General features: G+C 47.7%; 1 protein-coding gene across 1 annotated transcript; it reads left to right on the top strand.

The window, feature by feature from the left end:
• The first annotated feature begins 6569 nt into the window (after positions 1 to 6569).
• CLNS1A (chloride nucleotide-sensitive channel 1A) lies at positions 6570 to 18215 on the top strand. Its single transcript, XM_084266952.1, has 7 exons — positions 6570 to 6722; positions 9305 to 9441; positions 11242 to 11355; positions 12433 to 12543; positions 13012 to 13185; positions 15155 to 15239; positions 17596 to 18215. Exons 1-6 carry the CDS (start codon positions 6574 to 6576, stop codon positions 15220 to 15222), a joined length of 753 nt encoding a protein of 250 aa, XP_084123078.1. The 5' UTR covers positions 6570 to 6573; the 3' UTR covers positions 15223 to 15239; positions 17596 to 18215.
• Positions 18216 to 21611: the final 3396 nt, after the last annotated feature.

Below are 21611 nucleotides of genomic sequence, written 5' to 3'. Positions count from 1 at the left end.
AGGATCAAGCCCACATTTCCTTGTAGTTTTATTTTCCTTCCTCCCCTAACAGTTGGTGTAGGGACTATTCTCTCACTTAAAAATGTTGGAAGACAGGAAAAAAATAATCCAATGGAAACCATCCTTACATACTGATGTGAGAAAAATTCTCTGTGACTAAATCTTTGGTGCTTTAGAGTTGGGTACCCAATCTGAGACCTAGCAAAGAGCTCTGGCTTCAGAAATATTTATCAGTAGACAATTATTTCTGAAGTTGGGATAGCTGGGGTATCAAAAATGATACCAGTCACTTCTGAAAACGTGCATCACTTAACCAAGCTCTTATTTTACATGAGGTGTAACTAACTAACTGCAATAGTTCCAAACAGGAAAAAAAGAGATAAATAAATTGTGTGCTTGGGAATTGATTGTCCCAACGCTTCAGAGTAATTTAACTTATTTTGTATATTGCAAAAAAAAAAAAAATGTATATTGCTTAGTATGACAGTTAAAAAGATTGTGTACAGCTTCTGGGGGAAAGAATAGAACACTCTAAAGTAGATTAAAAAAAGGTTTTATAATTGAATATGTGGTGTAAAGGCTCTGGATTTAACTGCAATTAAAAGGAAGTCCTACAACTTGGGTTTTTTGACTATCATTTTGTAAATGCTGGCACCCCTCGCCTGAGCCGAGGAGCGGGAGAGGGGACAATACAGCAGGTAGAGGGGGCACGTGTGTCTGCAAATCTCTCTGCTGTTGCCACGTCTGACCCCAAAGGTTCCTACGGAGAACGGAGCGGCGGAGTCGCGCTCTTCGTTCAGGTGTGGTTTACTTCGTGCACTTCGCAGCACTTTGTGTATAGTCGGTCTCACTGGTTCCCCAGGTGCAGACAGAGCCGCTTTCTCCTGCTGTTTGAATGCTCTTTCAAGGAACAGGAGATGGGGAATGGATGGAGGGAAGTGGAATGGAAATAGGCGTGTGGAAGCCTCTGCTGTTTGCAAGACAGGTCTTGGACAGGCCAACAAACTACTTGTGACTCGCTCTTTAAAGACTTCCTTTCCCAGTTGAAGGTCTCCATTTAGGAGAATCATCAACCCTCCTATTCTCATCCCAACCTTCAAAGTAACAGGAAAATCTACTTGAGGTCTCCTTCCTCGAGGGAATCGGTAATGTTCCATCAGCAGGACATGGATGTGGAAAAAATCAGGATCAGTCCACAGAGTATTAGACAATGTTTGCTGGGGGGACGTTGGTTGGAGTCCACAGTTTGCTTTGCTGTTCCTCCTACCATATCCCTCATGACTTAAAAGTCTGTCAGAACGTGACTTAAATGGGTTCATGGGGATAAAGTCCTTCTACTAAAACATAGGACAGATTAGTTACCGGTGCACCACTTGTTAGTTAGAGCAGTTAACAGTCCTTGATAGATACTAATCTGCTACTCCAGTTAGCGGTAGAAAAGGAAACTGAGTCATAAAGCTCTAAGCCTCCTTTAGTTTTCCATTTCATCCTGGTTATATGGACTCTCCAATCCTGTACAGTTACCTTACTCCTATGCTATGTTCATTCCAATGGCACTCCTGCCCCAACCTGCATTAAAGGGCTTTGTTGTCAATGCCCAAGCGGTTCCTCGTTCCTCCCTGTGCTTCACAACCCTCCCGTGGCATCCAGGAGACGTGATGTGACCGATTCAAACGCGTGACATCGCCGCTCTGGGTCTGCAGGACAGCTCTCACGTAGGCCCAGACCCCGTGCATTAGACAAACGTTGGGTGCATCCATTGCCCCAGGTAACACAGAACAGGTTCCTGGCTAGCAGAGTGGTTATCCTCCCACATCCCCTGAGAATTAGAACAAACCTGCCAGACAGGTCTCTTCAAGTTTCAGATACACGAAATACAGTCTTGTCTTACTCCTGTGTGCTGTTGGTATGTTTGCAAACCTGGAGCTCCTTAAAGCCGCTCTCCTTCACAGTTGGCCTCCTTTTTCCTTTTCTTTCTCTTTACAGAGTTAACACCATAAAGTTCCACAAGCTGTTTACTTAGAGTTTAACCCTTGTGTTTCTTGAGTCCTGAACCTTGGTTTCTCAATCTCTCTTCAATCATGACTTGCTACAGTATCAAGGGGAAGGGGGGTTGGACCCGACGCTCTCTGGAGGTCCCTTTCCAACCCCTATGATTCTATGATTCTGTGACTGAGGGGACACACACTGCCTGGGGAGGGGGGGAGATACGCTGAAAAAACTGGAAGTGTTATTCTTGTTGCACATAAACTGGGTGGTGCTTTCACTGTCTTTCCCCCCCTTCCCCTCACCAGATGCATGTAAAACACGCTGCGTTGAAGCCTTTTAAAATGGAAGTCATGGTGGCCTCAGTGCTCAAAGGGTTAACTGCAGTTTATTAACAGCTGATGTTTTTAGATTTGCAGTACACAACTGTTTAAATACTGTATTCCTTGTAAATGAAGTTAAAAAAGAAATAATAATGTTAAGGCTGGTGCCAATATTTTTGTTAATGAGTTGTTCAGCGTTGTCTCTCACTACAGTCTGGTCAGAACTCTTTGTGTATAAGCTGGGCCTGAAGCCATTTTATAGCTTGCAGGCCTAATTGTGTAACTTTTCTTTCATAATGGTTTTTGTTATAATATCTACTGTCATTTCTTTCATATAAATATGACATGTAAATTGTCATAATAAAAAAAATAATTGAAATAACTTGATGTACAAAGTATAATGTGTACTGAGGGAACACAGTGGTTTTCAATGGTCACCTTGTGTGTGTGCAGGAGGGATTTCTTTCTGACTTTTAAAACATGCTCTCAGTAACAGCTGCTGTGTCCTAGCCTGTGAGGGTGATGCTGCCTGCCATGGGAATGCAGAACTTGGTGGTTCATGGTGATGTTGTTACAGCAGCTCAACTGACAAAAGTTTTTCTTTCACCGGCTCTGGCTGACAGTGGGGGAGACCTGTTGGATTTATTTTTGCAGTTGTGATGATTTTCTGCTCATGTTCTATCTTCTACATATTGATATTGCAGCAGCTTGACAAAAAAAACAGTAGATCAAATGGGGTTCAGTCCTTGCCTTATGCTACAACATCCGTTTTGTTTGCTCTTGGAGTTGAAGAATTGCTGGACCAGTGGTGAATTCTTACAGATAGGGAGAAAGTCTGCCCAGTTGCTACCAGGATTTGTTTGCACCCTACCCAGCTAGGCTGTTCCAGCACAGATCTGTGAGGTGTCCACATGCTGCTAATGAGAGTTTCATTTATGTAAAACCAGTGAGTGGATGCCTGCGGAAGCACTGAAGGTGCCCATGTTCTGACACGGGGCTATGGCAGTGGATGTTGATGATGTTTGAGGACTTTAACAGGAAAAAGTCAGGGAGAGAAGTGAATGGAAGAAAGGGGTGATTTCTCTCCATGTGAATCCAATGAACCCTGTCAATCTTTGGGGTTGTTTTTTATTTTGAATGTGTGTCTGTGGTTAATGTCAAGCTCCTGCTTGTTCCTGTAGCGATGACAACTTGCACTTAAATCCATCCTCCTGCTCCAAATGAAATGCCAAAGCTGGAAACTGGCATTTTTTGATGGACTCTTGGTGTTCATGTTCCCCCTTACATCAGGCAGTGCCCTCTAGTCAGTGGAGAGAGTCTCCCCTGGGTGGCAAGTCCTCTGTCCTAGGGTGACTTAGTCACCCTGTGAAGGTCCCTGATGCTCTCCATTGCCTCTGAACACAGCCCTGCTCTACCAAATCACTCTTGGATATCCAATATCCAGGCGTCACTGGGTGGGTGGGGGTGTGGGGGGGGGGGGTGGATCCTAACTCACTTTTTAAAGCTCTTGCAGCTGAGTGTACAGGAAACATCTGCCTGCCCACTCTGAACTTCTGTTAGATGCAACACACCACACTGGGGTAATGAAGTGTCTGGATCCTATAAATGAGGAAGATGTAGATTTCTCCTCCTCCCCAACACCTCAGTCTCAAAACCTACTTCCCAACCTGAGCTTAAACCAGCCTTTTTCCTGTCTTCTTTTGGAAAAGTGGTATGTGGCACAAAGAATTGCATTTGCCTGCAGGAGCAGGAATGAAATCCGTAGTGTTCCACCTGGAGTGGCTTATTCTGTTCCGATCACTCAGAAGTTTTACTTCAAAGGAATTGTCACGGGATTTCCAGTGCCCTACAGAGGTGGTGAGGGCTCTCTGCCTGACCAGAACAGCCTGTAATGGGGAGCGGGCAGGAACAGGAATATTGATTTATAACCACGAAGTATGGCGAACCAGTTTCCATGTATTTCCATCTATTCCCACCAGCTGCTCCAGTCTGATCTGCATTCACAGATCAATCAGATTTGTGTTTCCAGATCAGCACTTCTCTTGGCTTGACAGACATCCTTTGAGCAACTTCCTTTTCCTCATCTCCTGTTGCCTCCATCATCTTTTTTCAAGCTATGCCAGCAGTGCTGAAGTATCACTTCATCGTGGCAGTTGCTTTCATTTTGGTCAGGGTGGTTATTTGAATGAGTAATGAGTATTTGCATAATTAGAATCCCAAATGGTTGGGCATGGCTAAGGAGCTTTACAAAACCTTTTAGAAAGCTCAGCCTAAAAGAACCACATTGTGTTCTTGTCCACCCTGGTTTCTTCATACATTTTCATTTTCCAGAATGTGCTGCTTTGGCTCTTTGCTATCCAAGACCACAACTGTGGTCTTGGATAGCAAATGTCCAGAGAAGGGAAAGATGGAAACCTAATTCTGTTAATACTCGGTCCATGTTTGTGAGAACCTGGGTTTGTACACAGGTAGGTAAATGGTACCTTAAAAGTAAATTTGAACTGATAAAAGGGAAGATTAAAACCTGTGACAACAAGGTAACCACTGCATGGACTCTTGGTGAGATCACAGAATTGTAAGGGTTGGAAGGCACATCAAGAGATCAAGTCCAACCCCCCTGCCAAAGCAGGTTACTTAGGACAGAACAAGGTGCTATGGCAGGAGCTTGCCAACCTGAAATTCATGGAGAAGAGATATTTGAAGTGGTGGTGCCTTGCTGATGGGAGTTACTGGGAACATCCCTTAACAGCAACATGCCTCACTGGTATAGACTGAATGTTACCATTTACCCACACTGTACCGGTGTAACCCTTGTTTCCCAGTGCAGTAGCATGTTTCCTAAGAGAAACTAACTGCACAAAATGGTGTAAATCCAGGGGAAGCAGCAGGTCCAGAGCATGGAAGGGCACAGCGACCCTGATGGCAGCTCACCAGTGCCATCATTTTGCGTAGCTGGGTTCTGGTGGAGGAGGCAGGGATCTGCAGGGGTGGGTGCTGCAAGAAGCAGCCAGAAGCTCTCTGCAGGCCCCAGAGGGAAAACAGCAGCCAGTTCAAGGCTGGAGTCGCAACCCATCAGTAATGGTCACAGCACCTCTGGGAATCACATTTAGGAGGAAAAAAGGCTGGCAGCTGCTTTTTGCCCCTAGAGAAGGGAGTGAGAAGATGTAAGAAACTGCACAGGCACCAAGGCCGGGGAAGGGGGGTAGGAGGTGCTCCAGGTGCCAGAGAGAAAGATGCCCCTGCAGCCCCTGGAGAAACCCATGGTGGAGCAGGTGCCCCCCGCAGCCCATGGAAAAGGCCCAGACCCCACCTGCAGCCCGTGGAGAGGCCCCACGCTGGAGCAGGGGGAGACAGACAGGAGATGCTGTGACCTACATTGGAGCAAGACCCTGCCAGCACTTGCAGCCCGTGGAGAGAGACAGACCCAGAGATGGGTGAGAGAGAGACAGACCCACACTGGAGCAGGTTTCCTGAGGGTACTTGTGACCCCGTGGGGGACCAGGCTGGAGCAGTCTGGGCCTGAGACATTCTGCGATTTATGACTGCACCCGTAGCAGTGACCCACACCGGGGCAGCTTAATATGCACTGTAGTGGCACCAGGGTCCTGAGTCTTCATCACTACTGAAGAAAATCAAACAGATACCTTTAAGTAGTTATGGTACCTGTAACTTTAAAAATTCCATTGCAGCTTCTAGTAATGGTCAAGGAAAAGCTGGTTTGGGATTTTTTTTTTTTTTACTTCATCACCCAGTCTGAGGGAGATTTACAGGCTAAAAGGGTATGCTGCTTATCGACTGCCATCAGGAGTACTGCTGGCGATCACTCCAGCGCTCCTCTGTGCTTCTCTTTTCCAGTGAATGGAAATTTTATTCAAAAACTGCCAGAGACAGATGCTCGTGGGACACAGACCGCATCGCTCTGGAGAGAGGCCACGACTCAACCTCAAGAACACGGGTGTTTTGGCGTGAGACGCTGTCCCCACCCCTGCGAGGGGGGGAAGGAAGCTGGACAGCCTTCGGTGAGGCCTGTGGTACCACACAGCCCGCTGCCGCTCCTCAGGCAGGGGCGACACCCGCCTTTGAGGCAGGAACGGTTCCAACATGTCAGCGCGGGAGACGCCCGCCTCTGAGGCGCGAACGGCCCCAACATGGCGGCGCAGGCGGGCACTACCCAAGAGGTGCGCAGAGGGGGCCGGCAGCGGGAGGGTTTCCTCTTCCGTCGGCCCTCGGGACGGTTCCGCTTCCTGCGGCCGCGGAGGAAGAGATGGTGGAGGAGGGAGGCGGCGGCGGCGCCATGAGTTTCCTCAAGCGGTTCCCGCCCCCGGCCGAGGGCGTTCGCCACCAGCAGCCGGACACGGAGGCGGTGCTGGCTGGGCGCACCCTGGGAGCCGGTACGCTTTACATCGCCGAGAGGTAAGGGCGGCGGGACCGGAGCGTGCGTGCGGCGGGTTACGGTTCCCCGTGGGCTGCGGGGGCCGCGCTGAGCGGGGGGGCTGAGGAGCCGCCGTGTGAGGGGCTGCCCGAGGGAACTGTGGGGGTTATCCTGAGATCGGCTTGTGGGGGCTGCGTCGGGGTCCGGGAGGGCCTCGGGGGGATTGTGTGGGGCCCCCGTCCCACCCCTGGGGGGAACGTGTGGGGCCTGCCCTGCGGGGCTGCCTCCCTGGCCTGCGGTGACAGGGGCAAGGGTGTCTCCCCCGAGCGGGGGCTGCCCAATGCGGATAAGGGACTCGGAGAAGGGAGGGATTCCGTGTGGGGGAAGCCCCCGGAGGGGGCTACGAGGGGAGTTCCTGGCCCTGCTCGTTTCAGAGAAGGCAAGGGGTACAGCACGGCAGGGGAGCCTGGCTGCCTCGAGGGGTGAAAACACGGGGCCTCTCTTTCGGCAGATGGGGCTGCTGGGGTTCTGTGAAGCCTCTTGTGTCCTGTTAATCACACAAACGCTCGGAGTTCTTGAGTTATTCTGGAACAGGTTATCTGAGCGCTTTATGATTTGTTTTAGAATCACAGAATGGTTTAGTTTGGAGGGAGCTTAGAGATCATAAAGTTCCAACCCCCCTGCCTGGAGCAGGGACACCTCTCACCAGACCAGGCTGCTCAAAGCGCCATACAACCCAGCCTTGAACATCTCCAGGGAGGGGACATCAACCCCTTAACCTCACCACCCACGTAGTGAAGAATTTCTTCCTAATATCCAACCTAAATCTACCCCCTTCCAATTTAAAACCATTCTGCCTGGTCCTATCACTCCCTGCCCTTCTAAAAAGTTCCTCCCCAGCCTTCCTGTAGCCCCTTCAGGTTCTGGAAAGCCACTCTGAGGTCCCCCGGGCGCCTTCTCCAGGCTGAACAGCCCCAACTCTCTCAGTCTGTCTTCATAGGAGAGGTGCTCCAGCCCTTTGATCGTTTTTGTGGCCTCCTCTGGACCAGTTCCAACAGTTTTTGGGGGGCTTTTACCCCACCCGAACTTGCTAGTGATGTTGTGTTCCTTTTGGAGAGGAATCTCTCTGGAATTTCACGTGCCATTTTGTTTAGCTGTTTGGTTGCAGATTCAAGGGCTTCTCTTCTACCAGCGTCTGCTCTCAACATATAGAAAGTCAAATTTCTTTGCAAGTTGCTTTCAGTAGGTGTTTGTGTGAGGCATGTGCAAGCCTGCCTTCCTCACAGAATCACAAGGTTGGAAAAGACCTTTAAGATCATTGAGTCCAACTGTTCCTGTTCTGTGCTAAACCATATCCCTACGTACCTCATCTACCCTTTTTTCAGATACATCCAGGGCTGGTGACTCAACCCCCTCCCTGGGCAGACTGCTCCACAGCCCCACAACTCTTTCAGGGAAGAACTTTTCCCTCACATCTGAGCTGACCCTCCCTGGTGCAGCTTGAGCCCATTGCCCCTTGTCCCATCTCCTATCCCCTGGCTGAAGAGACCATTGCCCACCTCTCTACACCCTCCCTTCAGGTAGTGGTAGGTGGTGATAAGGTCTCCCCTCAGCCTCCTCTTCTCCAGGCTTCTCCTCTTCTCCTCCCAACACGTCTGGAGCACGTTGCTTTTACCAGAGTCACTTGCTGGTAATGAATAGAAAACGCCAGCGTGTGGGGGGTGCTGTGCCACGGGAGAAGCAGGAGGACAATGCAGCTTTGGATCAGCAGCTGTAGACATTGAGGCTTGGAAAGAAATTCCACACTCCCACTTTGCTAGCACTTGCTCTCAGCTTGATTTCCTGAGGTCTGTGACCTTTTCATTGGTTTTATCCCTTCGCAGAAACTTGCAGAGGTCTCCTTTTCTGCCCCTCAGTGTTTCGGTTCTCTGCATGACCTCCTTGATCACAGATACCCAAAAGTAGCTTGAATTTGATTTCTCAGCTGCTGAGAAGATGTTGATCTTTCTGATAGGAAGGAGGCAGCAACCCAGTGGTGACAACCTGAGCTGCCTCTTGCTGTGGTTAGGGATGACAGAATGGGGGGAAGTGGAGGTTATAGCTCGTGAGCTGTGAGAGGGAAGAAACCACAGCCTGGTTCCATTAGCTCTGCTGATCACAGAAGTGGTTGTTTTTTCTGTGTTCAGGCTGTACCCACATCAGATCTCTGTCCTCCATCCAAGAGTGACTTTCCTAGTGTTCTCTTTGTCTTGAAAAACCACCGAATGTTTCATAATTCGAGCTATACATCACACTCTGGAATGTCTGTAGTTATCTTTGGGATGATACATGTTTGCAGGGAAGAGAAAATGAAGAGGTGGTGAGAGAAATTCAGTGTGAGTGCAACAAAGCTGAAATGTGTTTAGGGTGCTCAGCTTCCAAGGTCTTTAAGAAAAGGATTCTTTTACCTCACTCAGCTCCTGGGTTAAAGCCGTTAGGGCAGGTCCAGAACCGTGTGTTAGCTGAGAGTGGTGTCAGTGCTTTGTTGGGAGGTTTGCTTTTTTAAAGGCATGAGTCAGGTACCTTAAATACCTCTCACTTGTCTCTCTTCAATTTTTTATTTTTAATTCCCTGTCCATGTTAGTCGCCTGTCTTGGCTGGAAAACTCTGGAGTTGGCTTCTCCTTGGATTATCCCACCATAAGTTTACATGCTGTCTCCAGAGACCTGACCGCCTACCCATGGGAGCACTTGTACGTCATGGTGAATGCCAAATTCGAAGGTATGCTGGGGGTGTTGCTTACTGTTCCTGAGCAGCACGATTTCTTCTTCAAGAAGAGTGTATTTTTGGTTTAAAAATTGCATGCTTCATTCAAGCAGTAGCTTGTCTTTACAATTTATTTTAGAGCTGTAGCTTTGCCCTTGCTGAGGGTCCCTTCTCTCAGCGTGTGAACCTGTACAGCTGGAGCCACCGAGAGTCGGTTCCCTGCTCTCATACTCACTTTAAACAGTTTAGGTACTCTGCTGTCTCCCCATGATTCCAGCTTACGTATCTTTTCAGCTTTATTGAATTTATGTTAATGTTGCTACCCTCTCCAGGCTTTCTGAATCCCTGCTGTTCCCCATTACCCTGCAAGCTTTCATTTTCTCCCACAGCTTGCTTCAAAATAATAACAATAATAGTGAAAAAAGAGGCTAGCTCACGTACCAGGTTAGTGCATCTTCACAGGTTGCCCACAAAACCAACCTTTTGGCTGTTCTTGCTTTGACCTAGTGAAACCAAGCTTTCCATTTTCTTGTTTGTATGAAGCTTCTCTCTATTTTTCACGTATCAATTTTTAGTTTTTATTCCTGTTAGTATCCTACATGTCATAAACTGCCTTCTCCATCGAAGAGTAGCGGTGTTATTAAGTCTCAAGCAGGTTTCCTTTCCCCTTCGTGCCCACTAGTCGTTGTAGTTAAAGGTTAAAAGCTGGCATTTAATTTTCCTTTAGATAGTTTGTATACTGATAGTACTGACAAGACTGAGGAGGCAGAGGCATTTTTTAGCTATTAATACTCTTCTTTATTTCTTCCTGTCATGTTACTAATGTTCTCTGATGATCTATCACTACTAATAGTATGAGAACGTGTAAGTACGCCTCTTGGTTTGTCTTCCTCACCTGCTTTAACAGTCTTTCTTAAACTGAGCCTAGTCTGATGAAAGATGTTTCCAGCTTTTGATTCATTCTGATAATTACATTGGAAAATACAGATATCCTTTGATAGTCCTTATCTATAAATCCTTAATAGATTATATTTGTAGGGATTTTTATTGAAATATATGAACTATGGCTACAGTAAATCTGATTATAATCCCTGAATAGCACTAAACCCAGACCTCTCTGCTTGCTTGGCTGCATTTCTTAGATGGGCAGGGTACATTTTGTGCTTCCTCTGAAAGTTTTTGTTGTGCTCTGTGTGTGTGCCTTCTCCTCATCCCTTTTTAGAAAAGGCAATCAGAGGTTGACTTCATTGAAAGCAGAGAGCTGGCCTCAGCAGTAACAAGCTGTGCCTGCGGGAGTCAGTTGGAAAAGGATTGGGGTAGCTTCCTTGGACACTTCATTTTGGGGGACAGCTGGTTGGCAGCTTTTTGGCTTCCTCATATTTTTGGCAGTGCCAATTTTGTGTCAGAAATCAAGTAGAGATCTTCCATAAGTGTCACAGCCCCCTGTGAGAGGCCACGCTGGAAGCAAGTTGAGTTTGTGACAGTAGTGTGAAGGATCCGTAAAATTCAGGCAACTTGAACTACACGTTGTGCTCATAAACAACTGTGGGGTTTCGGAGTACAGTTGGTTTTGCTTTCCTGAAGTACATGATTACATCCTGGGAGAGAAATCTCCAGTCCTGAAATGATACATAGAGAGGTTTGTACCTTGCATAATGTGATGGGAATGGCTTGGTTTGAGCCTCTGTAGGTTGTGTCTGGATTTCTGATGTGATCAGATGTGTGTTCCTGAAAGAAGTGACAAATGTGACTCTTGTTTGGGGTTTTTTTAGACAAAATAAACATGTTTCTTTTAAATGTTTCAATTTCCTAAAGAAGAGACGAAAGAGGCTCCCATGGCTGAAGGGGAGGATGAGGAGGAGGAGGACAGCGATGACGATGTTGAACCGATCGCAGAGTTCAGATTTGTACCGAGCGACAAATCGGCCTGTAAGTGAAGAGGGAAACAGTGGTTTGGCTTAAAGGCCTGGCTGTGTGTGGAAGACACTGGGGGTATAGAGAGGTAAAGGATACCATCCCTTGGTGTCCTTCTCTAATTACCATTTTTTGTGTGCTGAAAACAAGGCAGATTTGTTTTTTCTTGCTTGATACCAGAGTATTTCAAGTAGTCTCATCCCAAGGAAAATTCCAGTGCTTTAAACCAGAGACTTTTAAGTACAAACACATGGCAGAGAGAATCTTATCTATGTATGTTTCCAGATAACATGTATGGGAAACATCTTTTTAATTACAAATTCAGTGATATTTAAGCCAGGGTAATTTCATTAGGAACATGCTAATGTGTGGATGCTATCGCTGGAAAGCAGTTGGATCCCATCTGGTGCAGAGCTTAAGGTTGGATCCAATTTTTGAGAATCTTGTATTTAAATGTTGTAAGGAATCCTGTATTGCGTAATCACAGACTGAATTGTCCAGCTATAAGACCTGAAGGGAGCAGAGAAACAGGAGGGGAATCAACTTGTTAAAAGGACGGACACTGGCAGGACAAGGGGGAATGGATTGAAGCTGAAGGAGGGAAGGTTTAAATGAGATATTAGGGGGATTTTTTTTTAGAGAGAGTGGTGAGGTACTCAACAGGCTGCCCAGAGAGATGGTGGATGCCCCATCCCTGGGGGTGTTCAGGGCCAGGTTGAATGGGGCCCTGGGCAAACTTGTGTAGCTCCAGGCCTGGAGGCTGGTGGCCCTGCCTGTGGCGGGAAGTTGGAGCTCTGTGATCCTTGGGGTCCCTCCCAACCCAGACCATTCTATGATTCTATGATAAGCATTTATTGTCAGTGAAATAACAGAAAACTTCCATTCAGAGGGTAAAGCACCCAGCTGGGCCTTGGAAACCTGATTTATTTCTTGCATGGCTGCTGTTCTGTTGGATGATATTTTCAAATAGGAATTCAGTTGTGGTTCGGGTAAAAGAATAATTTCAACCTCTCAATGCTGGATTTCTTGCCTGTTGTTGTGGAGTGTTGGTGGAGACACGAGGGAGGTGTGTGTGTGCTTGTGTTCCTGCAGTGGAAGCCATGTTTTCAGCCATGTGCGAGTGCCAGGCGCTGCACCCCGACCCAGACGATGAAGATTCGGACAACGACTATGAAGGGGAGGAGTACGACGTTGAGGCCCACGGTTCGTAACGCCTGTTCCCTTTGAAATAACCTCCTAGCCCGTGGATACCTGGTACTTCTCCTACGCTGTCTGTCGTGAGGATGCTTTGGTCTGTTTAGATGTTTATTATTTACCTTACTGAAGCATTCTTTCTGCCCCAGGCACAATATAAAACCTCAGAAAATTGCAGAAAATCTGTAGTTCAGCCATCACAAATCACTGGAATTCAGCAAAAACATTGTTCTTGTTCTCAAAAGCCCTGAGGCACGAATGCCAGCCTTTCCCATTCCCAGTGGGCGTGCTAGCACGAGTTCAGTGCCCCTGCTGTGGTGAAGTCAATTCCCATTGCTGTGCATTCTGTAACTGATGTAAGCAGCCTTTTAAGTTCATTCAATTCAAGAGTAATTTGTCTAGCTGTTCTGTTCCTCCACCCCTGCTCGATCCGGGCTCCCAAACTCAGGTCTGATAAACATAAACTTGGTTTTGCAGAACTAGAACAAGGTGACATCCCGAGCTTCTACACTTATGAGGAAGGACTGTCACATCTAACTGCAGAAGGACAGGCCACTCTGGAGAGGTTAGAAGGCATGTTGGCCCAGTCTGTCAGCAGTCAGTACAACATGGCTGGAGTGAGGACAGAAGACTCAATAAGGGAATTTGAAGGTAGGAAATCCTTTTTTTTTTTTTCTATTTTTACTAAAGAATATATGAAAACAGTGGTTCTCTTGTCTGATCCACAAGCATCCTACTTGATGACGCTGTGCTGTACTGTGTGCATCAGGTTTGTCGTTGTTTGCAGCCACAGGTTGAAAAATTGCCTGTGGTCCTGCAGGCAGGAGGTTACCTGCTGTGGATCAAGGGTTACTCTGTTAAACAGTGAGCTCTTCTGCGTTGAGAAGTCTTGATTCTTTAATGGTACCACTACCCCAGTGGTAGGGTGAAGTTGATTTAGGTTTGTAAAGAAATAAAAATAAACTCTCCTGAGTTGGAAGGGACCCATAAGGACCACTGAGTCCAACCCCTGGCTCCACACAGGCCCAGCCAAGTCAGAGCAGGGCACTGAACACATCGGCCAGACATTTCCTGACCTCAGCCCAGCTCGGGGCTGTGACCCCTTCCCTGGGGAGCCTGTGCCACTGCCTGACCCACCTCTCAGGACAGACCCTCTTCCTAACATCCAACCTAAATCTCCCCTGGCGCAGCTTCACGCCGTTCCCTCAGGTTCTGGCCCTGATCCCCAAAGTGAGGAGGTCAGCGCCTGCCCCTTCGCTCCCCCTCATCAGGAAGCCACAGACCATGATAAGGTCGTTCACCCTCCTCCAGGCTGAACAACCCCAGGGACTTCATCCTCTCCTCATAAGACTTCCCCTTCAGGCCCTTCCCCATCCTCACTACCCTGCTCTGGCTGCTCTCCAAGAGTTTTGTGTCCCTCTTGTCCTGTGGTGCCCAAACCTGCCCCCAGGACTCGAGGTGAGGCCGCCTCAGCACAGTGCAGAGTGGGACAGTCCCCTCCCTGGACCAGCTGGCCATGCTTTGCTTGATACACCCCAGGATGGGGCTGTCCCTTCTGGCTGCCTGGGCATGCTGCTGGCTCATGGGTAACTCACTGTTGACAGAGACACCCAAATCTCTCAGCACAGCCAGCCTCCAGCGCCTGATCCCCCAGGCTGGATGTACAGCCAGGGAAGAGGCAGAATCTGACACTTCCCCTTGTTAAACTTCATGCTGTTGGTGACTGCCCACTGCTCTGATCTGTCCAGATCTCTCTGCCAGGCTCCTCCACCCTCAGCAGAGTCAACAGCTCCTCCCAATTTGGTGTCATCTGCAGATTTACTAGAGGGACCCTCTTGTCCTTGAAATACACTGGACAACCTGCTTGTGTTTCAGCTGTGCCCTTCATTAGAAAATTTTGTAGGATTTCTGAACCCCCAAATTTTGAAAGTATAAAATGAATAGCAAGTACGTCATGTGTCTCAAAGCCATCTTCATCTGCAGTGTTTGCCTTCCTAATCTCCTTTCCTACTGTACTGCTTCTTAATTTGCTACAATTATTGATGTCCCCAGGGCGGCAGCTTCAGAATTCTGGGATGTTTTGACATTACAGCATGGAGTGATTTTTCCTTTTATTGCCTTTGATTGCTGAGAGCAGTTTCAGAACAGGATCCAGCCTCTTTCTGTAAGAGGGTGCTTAAAGCTATTCAAAGGAATCACACTATTAGTTACGTTGAAACTTCCTATTTTTAAAAAATTGAAACAGTTTAAATGCAGTATTTATATCTTGTAGCAAGTAGGGCAAGATGAGGTTGGAGGAAGCAGTGACATCTTCAGGTAACTGATTTACAGAGCTGGAACAAACCCACAAACTCTTGAGTGCCTCAGAGATTCATAGTCATAGAATGGTCAGCGTTGGAAGGGACCCCAAGGATCATAGAGTTCCAACCCCCCTGACACAGGGAGCATTCCCCTAGGCTGCTTTCAGAAGTTCAGCGGAGGAGTTCTCTGGTCGCTCTCTGCTGTCACCAGAGGGCTCTCTGCTGTCACCAGAGGGCTCTCTGCTGTCACCAGAGGGCTCTGGCTCCCTTTCCTCTGATAACACCTGCGGGGTGACACGGCTTTGCCTGCTTTATTGCAGATGGGATGGAGGTGGACATCGCGCCAGTAGTTGCGGGGCAGTTTGAAGACGCAGAAGTCGATCATTGAGGAGGACATACGCTGCTGTAAGTTCTGTCTTCCAGTACTGATGCTTTCCGGCCCTGTGGAGCCTTCTGTCTCTGTGATTTTATGTAATGCATATGATCCTGCATCTCCCATGGGAAGTATCTTGTGATACTGGGAGGATTTATTTAGAGAAGGAAAAGGTAGCTGTGGTTATTGCGTGTATGGAAAGGTGTTCAATGATCTATCCAAAACTGCCTATCAGCACAACCTGGCATGCTGCGGGGCTAAGACCTGCATTGATGTGCCTGTCTGGAAGACAGGTCAGCTGTGTGGCAAATGAAGACTTGATAGATCTCAGTGGCTTTTAGATGCTGAGAGGCTCTTAGATGCTGAGACACGAACACTGGAGCCATTGCTGGGAAGTTACTGTCCTTAGTATCCATTATTTCACCCTTAGCGTGCAAGATTTCCCAGGCCTTTCAAGGGGGCAGAACACAACCCAGCGCTGCAAGTCCAGCTCTTCCTTCACTGTAAGTGGAGCAGGAACAGTTCCTGGTAGAGTTCAGTTGTCAGAACTGTACAGCTTGGGAGACAACACCCTGCTTAGGTGGTTGTGCCCATGTGCCCTCTTGCCTCCCATCACCTGTGCTGCTTTTCTCCTCTCATTGGTGTTGCAAGATGATGGGTGGTGTGTTGGGACAGTGCTTCCTCCTTGCTAGGGAGGGAGAGCACAAAACTATCCCACTTGAAATGCTGGAGAAAACAGTCGTGGGGCACACAGCCAAAATCTTGGGAAAGAAAAAAGGAGATGGGCAGGGGAGGAAAGGGCCACAAATAAGAAGTGGATGGAAATGGGTCGGAAGTAGTTGGTTAGGGAGAAAGAGGCTGTTGCAGAGGGCTGATGCGCATCTGCTTTCCACCTTTGTTGCTTGTTTTACTTTGCTGTTAATTCTCCTGCGGTTCTGAAAGTCTCCCAGTAGCCCTGTGTTCCCTCACTGATCTCAACTGCTGCCACTGAATTAGTAGTTCTTGTTTGGTGTAAGAGCTCAGACTTTCCTTCAGTTGCTTTTCCTACCCTGGGAAGGCTTTGCAATACGGAGAGCTCTTCCAAAGGAAGTCAAGATACCAGTGGCCCCACCACTGGGTGGTTTTCTTATTTGATAAAGGACATGTAATTAGGGGAGACGCTTCAGCTGTAGATGAAATGCCTGTCTCTTGGTGAATGGACAGCTTGGCTCTGACTCCATCTCCAAGATGATTTTAGTCCATGGCTTATTAAAAAAACCCAAAAGATCAAAATGGTGCTGTTGACAATCCAGGTGTGAATGCTTAGTGTCCTGGTTTAAACTTGGGCAGGATTATGGAGACATAGTGACTGGTAGCTGATCTCTATGGAGCCTGGAAGTGCTGGTGGAAGTGATGTTGACGGATCTTCTAGCAAAGCACAAAGCACACCCTGTAAGGAGCAGTTTTGATCAGTGCTTGCTCTGTCCTTTGCACGGTGTAGCAGGTGGCTGTGGGGATTACTGCTGTGAGAGGTCATTGGGTAGGGAGTCCTGCTTGTGCTGATCAGTCGAGGAGCTGAGCCCTGTCAGGGCAGATCTATGCCATGCAGCATCAAGCATTGTAGTGACGTCACTCCTAGGAGCAGTTACGGAGCGGGGCGCAGGGGTGATGGGCCTTTTTAATAACCACCAGCCTGAGTGTGCTGATGTAATGTAAGCAGGTGGGGAAACCTAGGCGATAGGCAGCAATAAACAGCTGGAGGTGTGAGGCGCCAAGAACCCCTCTTGGAGGTCTGCTGATCACCCTGCTGACAGGTTTGAGCAGGAGGGCAGCTTGGTTCTGCACTCTGAGACTGGGGGCAGGGAGGGAGTGTGCTGTGATCTGAGTGGAACAGCTCAGCCTGCCGAACTGCAGGAACAATCTGCAGGAGCATCTTGTTGGTGATCCTTCAGAGAGCCACGCGCTGCCCTGCCTCTAAAGCGATGCCCTTGTGGGACGCTTATGTTGCATGTTACTGCTCGTTACCCAAACGAGATGTGACAGCTGCCCGCTGGAGCTCCTGGAAGACTCGCTGACTGTTGTGGGACATTTCCACTGCTCTTGTTATAAGTGGTGTTTGTCTGTTGCATCACGAGGTTGTGTAATTGTTCCCAAGCAACTGGTGTTCCCTGTGTGCGGCGATGCGACACGGGGTCTTCCAGGGCACGGGTGTACAACTGTGGATTGTAAGCGTGTGCTGTCCTTAGCTGACCTGAGCTGAGAGCTGCTGCTGAAGGGGAAGGTGCTGAGCCCTTCTGTAAATCAGTGGGCTCACAGTACTGCAAACAAGGGCTAGCTACTGCTGGGTGAAGTTTGATAAGCTTTTATTTGAATGCCAATGATGTAAACTCGGTGTCTTGTATCTTTCAGATTCCTCTTGTGGCACTTCCAGAATAAGCTGTAAAAACTGAAGGCATTGCAGTGACTATCGGGAGTTAATCTTTCTGTTAACGACCTAAGCTTAGACATCTAGGTCTATAAATGCTTTTATAGATGTTTAAAAACGGGGGTTTGACGCTTGTGACCACTATGGGGTTATTTAAAGCAAAACAAATAAACAATAAAACCTCTCGCGCCTAACACTTGAATGGGGCTAATCAGGGGTTATCTCAAAGCAGCCTTTTTAGGAATACCAGGACTTGAGAATCAGAACTGTTAAGTAGAACAGAATTTTAGATTGTTCTAGAATTTTCCATATTTTTGTACCTGTTCATCGAAGTCGGTGGAGTACGGAAGTAGAAACATTACTGGATTCGACTGATAGGAAATGGGGTTGGCCAAGGATTAAAAGCAATGTTAAATTTAACGCCCCTCAAGTAACTAGCTTCATCAGTTCAGTGCTGTCCTTTTCATTTCTCCAAGAGCAGAGTTTGGCTGGTGGAGGAGATGAAATAAAGCCTGTAAAGCCCTTGAAAGAGAGAACTGTTTTGTGTCTTTGTATTAAATGTTAACAACGTTGTTAAATAAACTAAGATTTTTTTGTATCTCACAACCAACTCTGTGTTGCAGTTCTCAGTCCTTTACTTCAGCAGGCGGCTGTCAACTCGGAGCTGACCTTGTTTGACTTTTAGCACTATGTGTAACGAAGAAAGTTACAACTCAAGTGTGTAAGTGAAGCCATTTTCCTCCTTCACCTGGGTGTGAGAGTGAATAAAAGGGCAGACTGTTTGCAGAGCACCTGTGAATTTTTCCCAGGATCTTCCAATATTTATTTCAGTATTGTCCAATACTGATTTCAGTTTAATGTTGGTGTCTGAACAGCTTTCCTTAGCAGTACGGGTGATCCTGCCCTGTTGAGCTTGTTGGGAAAAGGGAAATGATCTGTGGGTGTTGGCTGATGCTCACCTGAACATGAGCCAGCAGTGTGCCTGGGTGGCCGGGAAGGCCAATGGCATCCTGGCTTGTGTCAGGAATAGTGTGGCCATAGGACCAGGGAGGTGATCGTCCTGCTGTGCTCAGCTCTGGTGAGGCTGCACCTTGCATACTGTGTTCAGTTTTGGGCCCTTCGTTACAAGAAGGACATGGAGGCCCTGGAGCTTGTCCAGAGAAGGGCAGCGAAGCTGGCGAAGGGTCTGGAGCACAAGTCTGATGAGGAGAGGCTGAGAAAACTGGAACTGTTTAGCCTGGAGGAGGCTCAGGGAGACCTTACTGCTCTCTACAACTCCCTGAAAGTAGGTTATAGTGAGCTGGGGATCAGCCTCCTCTTGTAAATAAGTAGTGATAGGACAAGAGGGAATGGCTGCAAGTTGTGCCAGGGGAGGTTCAGGTTAGAAATGAGGAGAAAATTCTTCTCCAAAAGAGCGGTTGTGCATTGGAACGGGGTGCCCAGGGAGGTGGTGGAGTCACCATCCCTCGGGGTGTTCAAGGAAAGGCTGGATGAGGTACTTAAGGACATGGTTTAGTAGTAGAGGTGGTAGGGGGATGGTTGGAGTAGATGATCTTGGAGGTCTTTTCCAACCTTAATGAATCTGTGATATTGTTTGAAAATAATAAACACTCTGTTGAATATTCATTAGGACACCAAATCAGTGCTGATGGAATCGTATTGTGAACCATTGATGTTGCCAGATAAATTATTTAGCACACTCTGCAGCCAGACATTTGACTAGAAAGTCTCCCTGAGCCCCGCTGTGTATATGTTTATGTAAATGGCTGCATGCTTTTGTTAGGGATACAGCGCAACAAGGGGTGAGGCTTCACTTTGTTGTCCTGGTTTCAGCCAGGATGGAGTTAACTTCTTTTGTAGCAGCAGATGGAATGCTGTGTTTGGGAGTTAAAATGAAAGCAGTGCTGGTAACACCCTGATGTTTTTAGTGCTGTCAGTCAAGGACTTTTTCAGTTCTCCATATTTCTCTATTAATGAGAAAGGAGGGGACAAAGCCAGGACAGGTGACCCAAACTGGCCAAAGAGGGTATTCCATGCCAATTACGTCATGCTCAGTATAACGGGGGGCTGGTGGGAGGAGGAGCGGGCGGCTCCAGGACGCGTGGTTTTTGGGGGACAGTCGGGTTCCGGGAGGGGTCTGGGTGGCGCGACCCGAGTTGTGGGTTCGGTGACAAACTGCATTGTGTATCAACAGTTTTGTATATTTTTTGCTCTAAAGTCCTGTTAGCATTGTTATATTTTATCTTTCTGCTATTCTAGTAAACTATCCTTATCCCAACCCATGGGCTTTTGGTTTCTTGGTTTTGGGGTTGTTACTTGCCCCTTCCCTTTCCCTTCCCTCCTCCCTCCCCCCCTTCTCCCCCTGCTCTTTTCCTTTAAAGAGCAGGCAGCTGAGTGGATCTCGGCTCTCAGCCGGGGTAAAACCATGACATTTGTGCACAGTGATTTGGAGAATCTTTGCATGATGAGATGTCTGGGACAGGGAGGGAGCACAGAAACTCTGGAACCTCCCTGCAATTCTGAACCAGTATCTGTGGTTAAAGCACCTTCGGATTTAATTTTTTTTTTTTTTCTGGTGTAAATTTTAAGTTTCTTTGAGTGCAGTTTTCATATAAAACTGTGGACTGCCTGTCCAAAGTCCTGGTAGGTGGAAAGAATCATGGAATCACGAGGTTGGAAAAGACCTTTAAGATCATCGAGTCCAACAGTTCCTGTCCTATATTGAACCATGTCCCTAAGTACCTCATCTACCCATCTGTTAAACACATCCACGGATGGTGACTCAGCCCCCTCCCTGGGCAGCCTGTTCCACAGCCCCACAACTCTTTCAGGGAAGAACTTTTCCCTCACATCTGAGCTGACCCTGCCCTGGCGCAGCTTGAGGCCATTTCCCCTTGTCCCATCTCCTGTCACCTGGCTGAAGAGACCATCACCCACCTCTCTACAATTTCCCTTCAGGTAGTTGTAGGCAGTAATAAGGTCTCCCCTTCAGCCTCCTCTTCTCCAGGCTGAACACCCTCTGTTCTGTCAGCCATTCCTCATAGGATTTGCTCTCCAGCCCCTTCCCCAGCCTGGTTGCCCTTGTCTGGACATGCTCCAGCACCTCAGTGTCCTTATGGTGAGGAGCCCAGAACTGGACACAGCACTCAAGGTGCAGCCTCACCAGTGTCAAGTACGGGGCAGTTACACTGCGGGGTAGCTGGGCTCCACGTGGGCTCCTCTGTGCTCTCCCACCACGAGCAGTAGGAAGCTCCAGGAAGGAGGATTTGTGTTGTATTGATGTGGAGCTGCCAGAGCAGGTATTTTGTGATGCTGTCGGTCAAATCAAGAGAGGAAGTTTAACTTAGGCCAGGTGGAAGCATCGGAGTGAGCCTTGAAGTTAGCACTGAGAATTCAATTTAAATACAAAGTTTTACTTTAAATAAAACTTTTCAGTTATGTGTAAGTGTTCTGGGAATGCTTCTGCTTCAAAGACAGGCATTACTTTGAGTGTAAAAACATGCTTTTTTGTCCATACTACCAAACCCAGCAATTCTTCAGGCCATAACTTTGTTTCCATTCTTTCAGCTACCTTTTGTTTTTTAATCTTATTTTTTTAACCTTAATTGAGTCAATCTACAGATCCTCTGTTTATTAGGTTGTGGGTTTTTTTTCTTTTTAAATTCTCATGGCCAGAAATGAAGCAGCTACTTGTTAACCACCCAGCCTTGGGCCATTGTTTAAAACTCTGTTACACCACTTTCAGCAGTGGAGGCAGACAGAAGTCAGATCCGACCTCTTTGCTTTATGGACTTTGCTTCTGCAGGCTGTCAAAACCAACGTGGATGTAGGGCCTCTAATCGAACAAATCTTGGCTGCTTGTAGGCGGGGACCTCTGCTTTTTCTCTTCTCTGGCTGCCTGTCTTTATGCTCTGAGATTTATTTTGGGGACCTTTACCCTGTGGGCCTCATGGGCTCAAAGGAGACATGCAAATCAGTTCATTATGTAAGGCTCATTTCC

Source organism: Gallinula chloropus (assembly GCF_964237585.1).
Source record: "Gallinula chloropus genome assembly, chromosome: 1".
Classification (NCBI taxonomy): Eukaryota; Metazoa; Chordata; class Aves; order Gruiformes; family Rallidae; genus Gallinula; species Gallinula chloropus.
Note: the sequence above shows the minus strand (reverse complement) of the source record. Positions and strands in the feature narration are given on the sequence as shown.

Excerpts from the sequence above, each read along its gene's own strand:
- CLNS1A (XM_084266952.1), top strand. The coding sequence starts at position 6,574 with ATGGTGGAGGAGGGAGGCGGCGGCGGCGCCATGAGTTTCCTCAAGCGG. Across the intron at positions 9,442-11,241 it reads GGTGAATGCCAAATTCGAAG|AAGAGACGAAAGAGGCTCCC; the intron begins GTATGCTGGGGG and ends AATTTCCTAAAG. Across the intron at positions 12,544-13,011 it reads GTACGACGTTGAGGCCCACG|AACTAGAACAAGGTGACATC; the intron begins GTTCGTAACGCC and ends TTGGTTTTGCAG.